Source organism: Triticum dicoccoides, chromosome 1A (assembly GCF_002162155.2).
Source record: "Triticum dicoccoides isolate Atlit2015 ecotype Zavitan chromosome 1A, WEW_v2.0, whole genome shotgun sequence".
In the NCBI taxonomy this organism is placed as follows: Eukaryota; Viridiplantae; Streptophyta; class Magnoliopsida; order Poales; family Poaceae; genus Triticum; species Triticum dicoccoides.
Window position 1 is genome coordinate 571979772 of NC_041380.1, and position 14973 is coordinate 571994744.

General features: G+C 45.7%; 1 protein-coding gene across 1 annotated transcript; it reads right to left on the reverse strand.

Annotated features, from left to right (window-relative positions):
- Window positions 1-9: 9 nt before the first annotated feature.
- LOC119337445 (rop guanine nucleotide exchange factor 9-like) lies at window positions 10-3276 on the reverse strand. Its single transcript, XM_037609624.1, has 7 exons — window positions 2561-3276; window positions 2334-2450; window positions 1753-1907; window positions 1356-1430; window positions 980-1252; window positions 558-869; window positions 10-418 (listed from the first exon to the last, which is right to left on the reverse strand). Exons 1-7 carry the CDS (start codon window positions 2907-2909, stop codon window positions 14-16), a joined length of 1686 nt encoding a protein of 561 aa, XP_037465521.1. The 5' UTR covers window positions 2910-3276; the 3' UTR covers window positions 10-13.
- Window positions 3277-14973: the final 11697 nt, after the last annotated feature.

Consider the following 14973-nt stretch of genomic DNA (forward strand, 5'->3'; position numbering starts at 1 on the left):
CGGCAGCGCGCCACTAGTGTCTAGATATGGGGCTCCGTGCTCCGCCCAGATTCTCAAGCTTGTCCAGGTAGGAGTACCTCTTGGTGCCGATCTTGGAGACCTTGCTCAGCTTCTTGCCCTGGGGATCCTGTGATTCTAGTATCATGGTCTCGATGGTGCCGTCCCGAGGCCCCACGAGGTCGAACAATGTCGAGTTAACCGGCTCCATTCTTCCCAGCCTCCCCATCTCGTCCTTGGCGTCTTGGACCACCGTGTCCGTGTCATCGGATGTCAAGCTCGGCATCCGCAAAGAGTCCCCTTGCTTGGGGTCTTGGGTGAGGGAGTCGGCGTGGAGAACGTCCTCGATGCGGGACATTACGGTGTAGGCTAGGCTCTCGAGCGTCCTTGAGTAGCTCTCCAGAATGGCACTCCCAACATCCTGCAAAAACAACACGTACGGAAACACAAATGTATGTAGTTGGCATTATATATAGTAATGAAAAGGTACTCCTTTTCTAAAAAAGAGTAATGAAAAGGCACTGTAGCAATTCCGAAAACAAAGTGAGAATTGTGGGTACCCTGTTGTATTGGATTTTGCTGATGTCCAGAGCTGATTGGGAAATCCCTGGAAACCTGTGCTTGAGTAGGAGAAGAACGTTCTCCGCCCTCCCCTCGAATCGGCCCCGCTTCTCGTGGCTAACGCCATGGCCCCACTTGCCATCCCTCTGCATTTTCTTCTGCCAAATGACGACCGACGCTTCAATCCGGTTCTTCAGATCGACAATGTTGTACTCGTTCGACAGGTCAACCGTTGCTATGAGTTCTTCGGGGTTGAAATAATCGTCGGTTATAAGCTTGTACATCGAGTCCCCAAGGGTGGATTTCCCATTCTACAAAGCATAAGAGTAAGAGGATATTGTCATGTGAGATCTCAGTAATGTAGTCAAGTAAGTTAAATGTGATTGTTGTATAATAACGTCCTTGTGTTCTTATGGATCACCTTAGGCAGAGACTCCATGTATGCTTCTGGAACATCCATCTCCATGATAACATTAGCATTGATGGCCATTGTTGCCTTCAAGACTTGGTTGACGAGCTCCTTCTGGTGCTGAAGCCATCTCCTCGTGGAGTCTGACAGACCCTCGGGAGGGACCTTGACCGTCGGGAGCCACCATTTGTCACTCTGCTCCGCCGCGTCGCCCTTCTCGGATTCATTGTCATTTTTCTTCACATACCAAAACTCCTGCTTGTCGCCGAAACTATCGAGATAGTCCTGTTCGACAGCAGAAATGCGCAACGGTAACAAATTAGCAACTCAGCTATCTTCACATCAATCTCGTAAACAATTCAGAGAAGGGTGTGGAATTCTATATTACAAGGAGCATTCCGTCAAGCTTGCGCAATGCCGGGATGTTCATCAGCAGATCTCTGCGTTGCTGAGTTATCATAACCTGCTTGTCGAAAAAGAATAAAAATGTACTATTGTAATTAGTTGTAAACTTGTAATTCGATTTGCATAACGAGGTTGCATAGTACAGGCCCTAAGCAAGGCAAAAAAAAAAGTGTGACCGCCTAAGGCTCCAGTAGGCACAACCAACATTGTACGTCTTTACTAACCAATTTATTTTTCTTTGTAGGACCCTAACCACATTGTACAATCATGTTTTTTTTTTGAAAATGAGGAATACCCCCGGCCTCTGCATCTCTTGATGCACACAACCATATATAAACAAGCACGTGTAATGAAAACAGGGGTAGGGGTTTGTTTCTGACCTCCATGGTGCTGCCATCCTCAACCACCTGGCGTGAAGGAACGAACTCGACGATGAAATCGGTGACAGAGAGAAGCCAGTCGATCTCCTTTGTCCACCGAGCCTTCGGCTCAGGGGCCATCGGTTGGAGACGCCGCTGCTCACCGAACACGGAAGCTGCAACAGCGTGCCACCACGAGAAAGGATACATAAGTGGTAAGATTTTCCACAAGAAACCAAGCACGAATTGAAATGATTTGAAATCCATAAATCATGCATCAAGCACGTGATAGGGCTAGGGCTCCCGATTTAGTCGTGCATGTACTCATTCGCGGGGTCGAAGATTGTCTCGTGTACAAATAAGTGTTTTCTCTAATGTCCACTAATTTATTTTGAGGATTAAAATCATTTAACCAATTACTTTCGTTTGGATTTTGTGGTGACAAGTACTCTCATTTCTGAGACCCATTTTTTCACACACCAAAAATTCCATTAATTTAGCTCGCACTACAGGCCTTTGAAACATGAGGGTAGGGGAGTGATTACCTGCTATATTGGCGATGGCACAAAATGGAAAGAATTGAAAGGAAAGGGAGTGATTACCTGCAAGATTGGTGATGGCGTTGGAGAGAGCGAGAGCCGAGGAGACCCCTTTGCCGGTGCCGGACATGTCCTCCCCCAGCAGCAGCTTGGAGAACTTCTCCTTCACCATGTCCGTGTCTGCAATTGGAATGGATCGGCCACCGGAGCAAATCATTCGTGGAACAAGACCGGGACGATCATCCGCATTCACCGGGACGCTAGCTTAGAGATGAAGAGCGGCGACGAACCTGAAGGCGGGCCCTCGGGCCGTGGAGGGGGCTTCTGGGGCGGCGCGGCGGACGTGGACGGCCTTGGCCCGTCGGAAGGGCCGCCGGCGAGCGGCGGCGGGATGAGGTCGACCGAAAGCTTGCCCCTGGACCCGCAGCTGCTCCTGGAGAGCATCCGCCTGGCGCACGGCAGCGTCTGGGCCTTGGACGAGGGCTCCATCGTGGGGCTCCCCGGGTCGAGGGCCACGTCCTCCGACGAGACCGAGGAGAGCGGCGAGGAGGGCGTGGACGACGCCTTCCCGGACTTGCGCCGCCTGAAGGAGAACCTGGAGTCGCGGCCGTGCCCGGTCTTGAGGAACGGCGGCGCCATCACGCGCTCATCGCAGGCATGCACGGGTCAGCACCGCATCCCGCGGGCACGCGCGCACGTACCCGTACGCCGACGTGCGGCGGGCCGGCCGAGGTCAGAAGGGGAGAAAGAAACACCGGCCGTCCGTCCGTCCGTCCGTCCGTCCGACCTCGCGCCCCCGCGCGCGAGAGAGAGATGGGAGGAGGGATGCCCGGTGGCTGGCGGGCGCGCGTGGCTGGCTGGCTGGCTGGCTAGATTCGGGGCGGGGGAGACGGTTTTGCGAGGGAGGCGAGGAGAGGAAAGAGGGGTGGGGAGGGACGTGTCTGTGGATGGATGGCGCGAGCTGCAGCCGCGCCGCGGGAAATGGGTCCGTTTTGTGTGTGTCGTCCAGCCCAGGTCGGCCACGCTCCCTCCCTCCAAACATGGGCAATGGGAGTGGTTTATCGTTGGAGATGTTGTACCACGCTGCTATTTTTAATCTCACTCGCCCGTGGTTACTTTTCTCCATCTCGGTTGGTGGTTAATTACCACGTGCTACTCTTAGGAGTACAGCCTAACAGTAACAGTACTTGGGATCACCAAAATCATGGTGAATCATAATAGCTCAGCCTAAGCAGTAGTACTTGGGATGTCCCCTGGCGGCTCCCGTCTAGGGTTTGAGATACCTCCGGTGGCGACACCGTGAGGCTGTTCCGGACTCTACCACCAATCCCGATCCTCCCCGACTTGGTACTCGGGTTGATTAAGGGGATAGCCTCGCTATCTACCCGGCCTTGGTCCCTGTCTTGGGTTGCTAGGGTTTTGGTGGATCGGAAAACGCATCTCGCTAGGGTTTGGCTATGGCAGGATCGGGCTCGCATTCGTCAGTGGGAAGTGTGGCCCCTGGGGGGAAACCCATCGGGGTTGAAGAGATGATCGGAAAACTCAAGTTGCAAGAGCGGGAGGAAGACGATCTGATCTTTGAAGAGGACTTCCCGGATGAGATCGAGGAAGTGGAGTTCATGGCGCTGGCGACGGTGCATACGAACAAGCCCTTCAGCAGGGGTCGTTCTATGATACGACGAGGCTCGCTTGGAGCCTAGCGCGGGGTGTAACTTTCAAACCATTAGGTGAGAATCTATTCTCTCTGACGGTGAACTGTTTGGGAGATTGGAAGAGGGTCACGGAGGAGGGGCCGTGGCTGTTTCGTGATCATGGAGTGCTAATTGAGAAGTATGATGGATATACCAGATATGATGAGGTCGTGCTGGATAAACTGGCAGTTTGGATTCAGATTGTTGATCTCCCTCCGCTCTACAGGAAGGATAACGTTGTTCGGTCGCTGGAAAAAGGTAGGAACGGTGGAGAAGGTAATGCTAAATCCCAGATGGGGTGAGGGAAGGATTGTAAGGATCAGAGTTAAGCTTGACTTTAATGAACCACTGATGAGATATGTCTCTATCACAAAGGACGGGAAGAAGGTGTATTACTCAGTGTTATACGAGAAGATGCTAGTTTTCTGCTATGTGTGTGGCTATATGGGTCATACATACCTCGAGCATGGTAATGGGAAGCATGATCTGCAGACTATGGAGTGGGGAGAATTCATATTAGCACCTCGCCCAGGAGAAAGGAGGCAAACAGGTCAAAACTCGAGGGGGAGGCAGAAAGAGAGGACTACCACTGGGGGCCTGAGGAGGACTAATGGCCCGGAGGATGATGGTCTGAAAGACAGTGCTACTAGTCCTATCAAATCCATTAGCGGGACGATTGGGGACAAATTCTCTGGACGTAAGAGGCTCACTTATGAGGAGGTAAACACGGATCTAGCAGCTCCTGCAGCGATGCTGCCAGCACAAACACAGGAGAGCCCGATAGCTATGTCGACTACGCTAGTGGTCCACTCACAAGGCATGCAGGTCACGAAGAAGGAAGATGAGGATGGTGACACTTCATCGCACGATTCGAAGAGATCGAAGAAGGACAACTTGGCTGTGATGGAGGCCAGCCACAATTTATCGGCGAGCTCCGAGAAGGGGCTCGACAGGTCGCAATGAAAATCATCGTGTGGAACTGTCATGGGATGCGTAAACCTGCGACAGTTCGGGCGCTCTTGGGGATCCAAGAGCGAATAAACCCAGATGTGTTGTTCCTGTCTGAAACACACCTGGATAAGGCTAAGGCAGGGAAACTAAGAAGGAGGTTAGGGTATGATGAGATGGAAGTTTTGGAAAGTGATGGCAGAAGTGGAGGATTGACCATGCTTTGGCAATCTAGCTTGGGAGTCTCTTCTCGGGCTGTTCATGCAAACTATATAGATATACAAATAAAGGAGGTGACACCTGCGGGATGGCGCTTCACAGGTTTCTACGGCAAGCCAAGTAGTGACCGTAAATACCCGTCGTGGGAATATTTGCGTGGTCTGCACACATTGGCTGATCTGCCATGGATAGTGGGAGGAGACTTTGATGAAATTTTGCAAGCTCATGAGAAAGAAGGGGGGCGGCACGCCCCCAATGATGTATGCAGGCTTTTAGCAATGCGCTGAGCGATTGCGGGCTTGACGATCTCAGTTATTCGGGAGACATTTTCAGCTGGCGTAGAGGCCGAATTTGGGAGCGATTTGACAGAGCTGTCTCGAGTAGCTCTTGGGCTGATCTATTCCTAGCCTATGGTGTTTCTAATGAACCGTTTAATAAATCAGATCATCGGTCGATCCTAATTGATACTGATTTCCAGCAAGGCATACAACCAAGGGGTTCGCTGGGACTGAGGAAATTTGAAGCAAGGTGGCTTGCGGAGGAAGATGTGGAGGTGATAGTTCAAGCGGCCTGGGATAGAGCAAAAGCCAGGGGGACCGAGCCTTACTCACAAGTGACAGGGGAGATACATGCTGCTTTGCGCACTTGGGATAAAGAGTCTCTAAAAGGCCAGCGAACCCGGCTAAGGAAACTTCAGAAAGAGCTGAATGAGGTGCTGTCGGGCCCGCTGTCGGACGAGGCTATGGCTCGACAACATGAACTCCACCTGCAGATCGAGAACCTACTTGAACAAGAAGAGATATACTGGATGCAGCGAGGACGAGCTGGTTGGCTCTGCCGTGGCGATCAAAACACGGATTTCTTTCACCGTGTAGACACGGGGAGGCGCAAGAAGAACTTTATCAAGAAATTGAAAGGAGAATCGGGGGACTGGATCGAGGATGAGGACCAACTTAAGGGGCATGTGGTGCGCTATTTTGGTGGACTGTTTTCCTCCGAAGTGCAAGACCCGGACCAAAGTGTCTTGGACAAGGTAAAAGCCAGGGTATCTACTGAGATGAATGAGGACCTGGTGAAGCCCTATACCCGAGAGGAAGTTAAAGGAGCATTGTATAATATTGGTGACCTCAAGGCACCGGGCCCTGATGGGTTGCATGCGGTGTTTTATAAGAGATTCTGGCACATAATTGGCGATGATTTAATTGATGAAGTATTGTTGACAGTAAATAACTGGAAGATACAAGAAGGATGGAACAACACTACAATTGTTCTTATCCCAAAGGTGGAGAACCCGGAGGTTCAAAACTGCTATCAAACATGCTAAAAAATTTGTTGCCCGAGATTATTTCCCCTAATCAAAGTGCCTTTGTCCCCGGGCGTTTGATCACGGACAACTTCTTAGTGGCTTTTGAATCTTATCATGCTATCAAGAGGAAGAGAACGGGAAAGTTCGGAATATGTCCGGTAAAACTTGACATGCATAAGGCCTATGATAGGGTCTAGTGGGTTTTTCTTGAGAGAATCATGCTTCGGCTGGGCTTCACACCAGATTGGGTTGCTCTCATTATGGAGTGTGTAAGGTCAGTGAAGTACCAAGTTTGTTCTAACAACTCTCTCACAGATTTTTTTTGTCCCTTCGCGAGGTCTACGCCAAGGAGACCCGCTATCACCTTACTTGTTCCTAATTTGTGTGGAGGGCCTCTCAAGTTTGCTTAATCACGAGGAGGAGATTGGTGATCTGATAGGAGTGAGAGTATGCCGGGATACACCGGCTGTTTCTCATCTTCTCTTCGCGGATGACTTCCTCATTTTGATGCGAGCAGATGCTAGCAACGCCACGAGCCTTCGCCACGCCCTTGATGATTACTGTGTTGCCTCGGGCCAATTGGTAAGTGAGGCCAAATCGAGCATTTTCTTCAGCCCTTGTACTACGGTAGAAGTAAGGGCGGAGGTGTGCACTACTCTGAATATCATGGCAGATGCTATAACAGACAAGTATTTGGGGTTGCCCCCGATTGTTAGGGTAGAGAGAATTGATTGTTTCCAACATATTGTGGATAGAATTCTGAATAGGATCGGAGGATGGAAGGAGAAGATGCTCCCTTTTGGAGGAAAAGAAGTGTTGTTGAAGGCTGTCATACAAGCCATTCCTTCATATGCCATGCTAGTCTTTAAGCTTCCAAAACAAATTTGTAATGCGATAACAACCGCTATGTCACAGTACTGGTGGGGGGATGAGGAGAAGAAGCACATGCATTGGTTCGCGTAGTGGAAGATGTGCATGCCAAAGAGCAATGGAGGTATGGGTTTCAGAGATGTTCACTGTTTTAACTTGGCCCTCCTAGCTAAACAGTGCTGGAGATTGTTAGCAGAACCAGATTCCTTGTGTGCCAGAGTATTGAGGGCAAAATATTTTCCGAATGGAGACCTACTGAATTGCCCCCTCAAGAAAGGGAGTTCTTACACTTGGCAGAGCTTGTGGAGTGGTGTTCAGACCTTCAAAAAAGGATACATATGGAGAGTGGGAGATGGCACACAAATAAACGTATGTGATGATCCTTGGGTGGCTAGCAGCCCAAACAGGAAGGTAATGACTCCACGAGGTAATATCGTTCTCACTAAAGTTTCTAAGTTGATTAACATGGAGAATCGGTGCTGGGATGAAGAACTTATCAGACATATCTTTTGGCCCATTGACACAAATCGTATTCTGAATATACCCCTTGCAACGGGGATGATGGGGGATTTTGTTTCATGGCACTATAATAAAACTTTCGGTCAAGACGGCTTACCATATGGAGTGGGATCACCAACATGGATGAAAGTTGAGACAAACACATTCAGTATTGTCCTCAAGTACTAGTCCAGTCTGGCGCATTCTATGGAAGCTGCGAGTACCGGAAAAAATTAAAGTGCACGTGTGGCGAGCTTTGTATGGAGCAATCCCTTGCCGGGGTGTTTTGGCAAATCGACAAATGATTACAACTTTGGACTGCCCAATCTATGAGTCAGACTGTGAGAGTGTTCGCCATGCATTCTTCAGTTGCCACAGGGTGCAGGATATTTGGACAAAGCTTGGCCTGAGTTCTACTATAAACGAACTATGTGAAATTGAGTCGGAAGGAGTGTCGGTTCTAGGATATTTGTTGTTGATGCCCAATGCCACTGTCCCGTCGCTTCCGAATGTATCCAGGAAGGAGCTAGTGGCGGTGGCCATGCAGTACATATGGTGGGAACGCCGGAGATTCACCCATGGTGAGACCATTCAGGAGCCTGCTCGCTCGGCCCAGGCTATTGCAACGCTGACCAAGAATTTCATGAGAGCTAAAAAGCAATGAGGAGGGCGGATCTAGAGGCATGGATGGACAAGACCAGCTGAAGGATTCGTCAGTTTAAATGTTGATGCCTCTTTTGATGCAGATAGCGGCACCGGTGGAACGGGTGCCATTATACGGGACTCCACGGGCGTGTTCATTGCGGCATCGGCATGCAACGTTCCCTTTGTCGAGGACGCAGCAACTGCGGAGGCTAGAGGCCTCAAGGACGGGCTAATCCTCGCGAACAATATTGGATGCAACAAGGTGGAGATCTGAGCTGATTATATGGAGGTGATTGAAATCATGCAACATGGAGGGAATTCCTTTGGTCCAGCTGCAACCATCTATGAGGAATGTACCTTCTTATGTCGTAATTTTATTTATGTTTCTTTCTATCATTGCCCTAGGGAGGCCAATATGGCAACAGATTTCCTGGCTACAAAGTCGAAGCACTCGAGAACTATTGTATGGCAGAACGAGGCTCCAGACTTTTTGCTTGATGTACTCTCAAATGATGTAGCCCTTTTCCCACAAGAAATATAAACCGCCATGATAGCTTTTCCCTAAAAAAAAGTAGTACTTGGGATCACATCCATGCCCCCTCCCTCCAGCACTCGAAGAAAACCTATGTCCAGTTCCTCGGATTAGATGGCAACAGGGTCACAGCGTTGTTTCCTTTCATCAAGGCATTGTCTTAGTTGCTCGCGGCGTCACCAGTATATTAAAATAGGAGATGTTGGATGTCGTGTTAGTTTAGGTTGTTTCTCAAGACGAATGTCCCAATGTACGACACCGTTATCACTACCTCTATGGCTTCTTCCTCCGACCCGCCCAGGTCCTGTAACTCACTTGCCGACCTTCTACGTGCTTCCTTCATGACTTGTTCCTCCAGCCTGGACGGGTCTTGCAATCTACTTCCCGACTCTTCTAGGAGCTTAGAGAAACTCCAATGCGCCGACACATTATGCCCACGTGCGTCCGTTTGAATCGAAACGGACACCAAATGCAGCCCAATGCGCCAACGCAAATGGACGAGTGTCTGTTTTTGTCCACCCGCGACCCATTTCCAACCCAAATCCGAGTCGGAGTTTGCGTCAGTGCAGATGATACGTCTCCAACGTATCTATAATTTTTTATTGTTCCATGCTATTATATTATCTGTTTTGGATGTTTATGGGCTTTATTTTACACTTTTATATTATTTTTGGGACTAACCTATTAACCCAAAGCCCAGTGTCGGTTCCTGTTTTTCCCTTGTTTCGGTGTTTCACAGAAAAGGAATATCAAACGGAGTCCAAACGGAATGAAACCTTCGGGAGCGTGATTTTTTGAACGAATGTGATTCAGGAGACTTGGACTTGAAGTCAAGGAAGCTTCGAGGTGGCCACGAGGCAGGGAGGCGCGCCTGCCCCCCTGGGTGGGCCCCTCGTAGCTCCCCTGACTGACTTCTTTCGCCTATATATGTCCATATACCCTAAAAACATCAGAGAACAGAATAGATCGGGAGTTCCGCTGCCAAAAGCCTCCGTAGCCACAGAAAACCAATCTAGACCCGTTCCGGCACCCTGCCGGAGGGGGGAACCCCTCTCTGGTGGCCATCTTCATCATCCCGGCGCTCTCCATGACGAGGAGGGAGTAGTCCACCCTCGGGGACGAGGGTATGTACCGATAGCTATGTGTTTGATCTCTCTCTTGTGTTCTTGAGGTGGTACAATCTTGATGTATCGCGAGCTTTGCCATTGTATTTGGATCTTATGATGTTTCTCCCCCTCTACTCTCTTGTGATGAATTGAGTTTTCCCTTTGAAGTTATCTTATCGGATTGAGTCTTTAAGGATTTGAGAACACTTGATGTATGTCTTGCATGTGCTTATCTGTGGTGAAAATGGGATATCACGTGATCCACTTGATGTATGTTTGGTGATGAACTTGCGAGTTTCGTGACCTCGTGAACTTATGCATAGGGGTTGGCACACGTTTTCGTCTTGACTCTCCGATAGAAACTTTGGGGCACTCTTTGAAGTTCTTTATGTTGGTTGAATAGATGAATCTGAGATTGTGTGATGCATATCATATAATCATACCCACGGATACTTGAGGTGACATTGGAGTATCTAGGTGACATTAGGGTTTTGGTTGATTTATGTCTTAAGGTGTTATTCTAGTACGAACTCTAGGATAGATTGAACGGAAAGAATAGCTTCATGTTATTTTACTATGGACTCTTGAATAGACCGATCAGAAAGAATAACTTTGAGGTGGTTTCGTACCCTACCATAATCTCTTTGTTTGTTCTCCGCTATTAGTGACTTTGGAGTGACTCTTTGTTGCATGTTGAGGGATAGTTATACGATCCAATTATGTTATTATTGTTGAGGGAACTTGCACTAGTGAAAGTATGAACCCTAGGCCTTATTTCAACGCATTGCAATACCGTTTGTGCTCACTTTTATCATTAGTTACCTTGCTGTTTTTATATTTTCAGATTACAAAAACCATTATCTACCATCCATCTTGCACTTGTATCACCATCTCTTCGCCGAACTAGTGCACCTATACAATTTACCATTGTATTGGGTGTATTGGGGACACAAGAGACTCTTTGTTATTTTGTTGCAGGGTTGTTTGAGAGAGACCATCTTCATCCTACGCCTCCCAAGAATTGATAAACCTTAGGTCATCCACTTGAGGGAAATTTGCTACTGTCCTACAAACCTCTGCACTTGGAGGCCCAACAACGTCTACAAGAACAAGGTTGTGTAGTAGACATCAAGCTCTTTTCTGGCGCCGTTGCCGGGGAGGTTAGTGCTTGAAGGTATATCTTTAGATATTGCAATCAAATCTTTTAGTTTCTTGTTTTAGCACTAGTTTAGTCTATAAAAGAAAACTACAAAAGAATGGAATTGAGGGTACCTCATATGCTTAATCTTTTTAATATCTTTCATGAGAATAAGGATTCTGATAATTGTGCTCAAGTGCTAGAAGAAGAATGCATTAGAATGTTTGGCACTAAATACTTGAATGATGAGCATGATTGCAATGTTGTTAGTATGAATTCCTTGAATATCCATGATGCTAATGATATGCAAAGCCACAATCTCGGGGAGTCTATGATTGATGAAGATGATATTTTTTGTCCCCCAAGTTTTGATGAGCAAATTTATTATGATGAAAGCATCCCTCCTATCTATGATGATTATTGTGATGACACGTATGCTATAAAGAATAATGATATCCATGAAACTTGTCATCATGATTTTAACTTTCAATTGGATTATGCCTCACATGATAGTTATTTTGTTGAGTTTGCTCCCACTACTATTCATGAGAAGAATTTTGCTTATGTGGAGAGTAGTAAATTTTCTATGCTTGTAGATCATGAAAAGAATGCTTTATGTGATAGTTATATTGTTGAATTCAATCATGATGCTACTGAAAATTATTATGAGGGAGGAACATATGCTTATAGGAATTGCAATAATATCAAGTTTCCTCTCTATGTGCTTAAAGTTTTAAAGTTATCCTTGTTTTACCTTACTATGCAAGTTGATTCTTGTTCCCACAAGTTGCTTGCTCACAAAATCCCTATGCATAGGAAGTGGGTTAGACTTAAATGTGCTAGTCATATTCTTCATGATGCTCTCTTTATGCTTCAATTCTTATCTTTTATGTGAGCACCATTGACATCATCATGCCTAGCTAGGGGCGTTAAACGATAGAGCTTGTTGGGAGGCAACCCAACTTTATTTATGTTCCTTGCCTTTTTCTCCTGTTTAGCAATAAATAATTTATCTATCATCTGTTATTATTGAGTTTTTATGCTTTTAATTAGTGTTTGTGCCAAGTAGAACAGTTGGGAAGACTTGGGGAAAGTCTTTTTGATCTTGCTGTAAAAAACAGAAACTTTAGCGCTCACGAGAATTGCTGCCATTTTTATTTGGAAAGTGTTATTTAGTTAATTCTTTTGGCAGATGATTAATAGAAAAATTCCTCACGTCCAGAAATTTATTTTAGAATTCTTGGGTTCCAGAAGTATTTGAAACCTACAGATTACTACAAACTGTTCTGTTTTTGACAGATTCTGTTTTCTATGTGTTGTTTGCTTATTTTGATGAATCTATGCGTACTATAGGAGGGTATGAACCATAGATAAGTTGGAATACAGTAGGTTTAACACCAATATAAATCAATAATGAGTTCATTACAGTACCTTGAAGTGGTGTTTTGTTTTCTTTCGCTAACGGAGCTCACGAGATTTTATATTTTGAGTTTTGTGTTGTGAAGTTTTCAAGTTTTGGGTAAAGATTTGATGGACTATGGAATAAGGGGTGGAAAAGCCGAAGCTTGGGGATTCCTAAAGCACCCCAAGGTAATATTCAAGGACAACCAAGAGCCTAAGCTTGGGGATGCCCCGGAAGGCATCCCCTCTTTCGTCTTCGTTCATCGGTAACTTTACTTGGAGCTATATTTTTATTCACCACATGATATGTGTTTTGCTTGGAGCGTCTTGTATGATTTGAGTCTTTGGTTTTTAGTTTACCACAATCATCCTTTCTGTACACACCCTTTGAGAGAGACTCACATGATTTGAAATTTATTAGAATACTCTATGTGCTTCACTTATATCTTTTGAGCTATATAGTTTTTGCTCTAGTGCTTCACTTATATCTTTTAAAGCACGGCGGTGGTTCTATTTTATAGAAATAATTGATCTCTCGTGCTTCACTTATATTATTTTGAGAGTCCTTTAGAACAACATGGAAATTTTCTTTTAGGAATAATATAAAAACTTTCATACAAGTGCATTGAATACTAAGAGAAGTTTGATACTTGATGATTGTTTTGAGATATGGAGATGGTGATATTAGAGTCATGCTAGTTGAGTAGTTGTGAATTTGAGAAATACTTGTGTTGAAGTTTGTGATTCCCGTAGCATGCACGTATGGTGAACCGTTATGTGATGAAGTTGGAGCATAATTTATTTATTGATTGCCTTCCTTATGAGTGGCGGTCGGGGACGAGCGGTGGTCTTTTCCTACCAATCTATCCCCCTAGGAGCATGCGCGTAGTACTTTGTTTCGATAACTAATAGATTTTTGCAATAAGTATGTGAGTTATTTATGACTAATGTTGAGTCCATGGATTATACGCACTCTCACCCTTACACCATTGCTAGACTCTCTAGTACCGCGCAACTTTCGCTGGTACCATAAACCCACCATATACCTTCCTCAAAACAGCCACCATACCTACCTATTATGGCATTTCCATAGCCATTCCGAGATATATTGCCATGCAACTTTCCACCGTTCCGTTATTATGACACGCCTGATCATTGTCATATTTCTATGCATGATCATGTAGTTGACATCATATTTGTGGAAAAGCTACCGTTCATAATTCTTTCATACATGTCACTCATGAGTCATTGCACATCCCGGTACACCGCCGGAGGCATTCATATAGAGTCATATCTTGTTCTAAGTATTGAGTTGTATTTCTTGAGTTGTAAGTAAATAAAGTGTGATGATCATCATTATTAGAGCATTGTCCTAGTGAGGAAAGGATGATGGAGACTATGATTCCCCACAAGTCGGGATGAGACTCCAGATGAAAAATAAAAAAAAGGAAAAGAAAAGAGGCCAAAAGAAAAAAAAAGAGAAAGGCCCAAATAAAAAAATGAATGAAAAAAATGATGAAAAAAATGAGAGAAAAAGAGAGAAGGGGCAATGCTACTATCCGTTTACCACACTTGTGCTTCAAAGTAGCACCATGATCTTCATGATAAAGAGTCTCCTATGTTGTCACTTTCATATACTAGTGGGAATCTTTCATTATAGAACTTGGCTTGTATATTCCAATGATGGGCTTCCCCAAAATGCCCTAGGTCTTCGTGAGCAAGCAAGTTGGATGCACACCCACTAGTTTCTTTTGTTGAGCTTTCATAGACTTATAGCTCTAGTGCATCCGCTGCATGGCAATCCCTACTCACTCACATTGATATCTATTGATGGGCATCTCCATAGCCCGTTGATACACCTAGTTGATGTGAGACTACCTTCCTCCTTTTTTGTCTTCTCCACAACCACCATTCTATTCCACCTATAGTGCTATATCCATGGCTCACGCTCATGTATTGCGTGAAGATCGAAAAGGTTTGAGAACATCAAAAGTATGAAACAATTGCTTGGATTGTCATCGGGGTTGTGCATGATTTAAATATTTTGTGTGATGAAGACAGAGCATAGCCAGACTATATGATTTTGTAGGGATAGCTTTCTTTGGCCATGTTATTTTAAGAAGACATGATTACTTTGTTAGTATGCTTGAAGTATTATTATTATTTTTGTCAATATTAAACTTTTGTCTTGAATATTATGGATCTGAATATTCTTGCCACAATAGAGAAGATTACATTGATAAATATGTTAGGTAGCATTCCACATCAAAAATTCTGTTTTTATCATTTACCTACTCGAGGACGAGCAGGAATTAAGCTTGGGGATGCTGATACGGCTCCAACGTATCT

Coding starts and splice junctions, on each gene's coding strand:
- LOC119337445 (XM_037609624.1), bottom strand. CDS start 2,909: ATGGCGCCGCCGTTCCTCAAGACCGGGCACGGCCGCGACTCCAGGTTC. Junction 2,451..2,560: donor GCCCGAGGGCCCGCCTTCAG/GTTCGTCGCCGC, acceptor TTCCAATTGCAG/ACACGGACATGGTGAAGGAG. Junction 1,908..2,333: donor CGCCATCACCAATCTTGCAG/GTAATCACTCCC, acceptor ACGCTGTTGCAG/CTTCCGTGTTCGGTGAGCAG.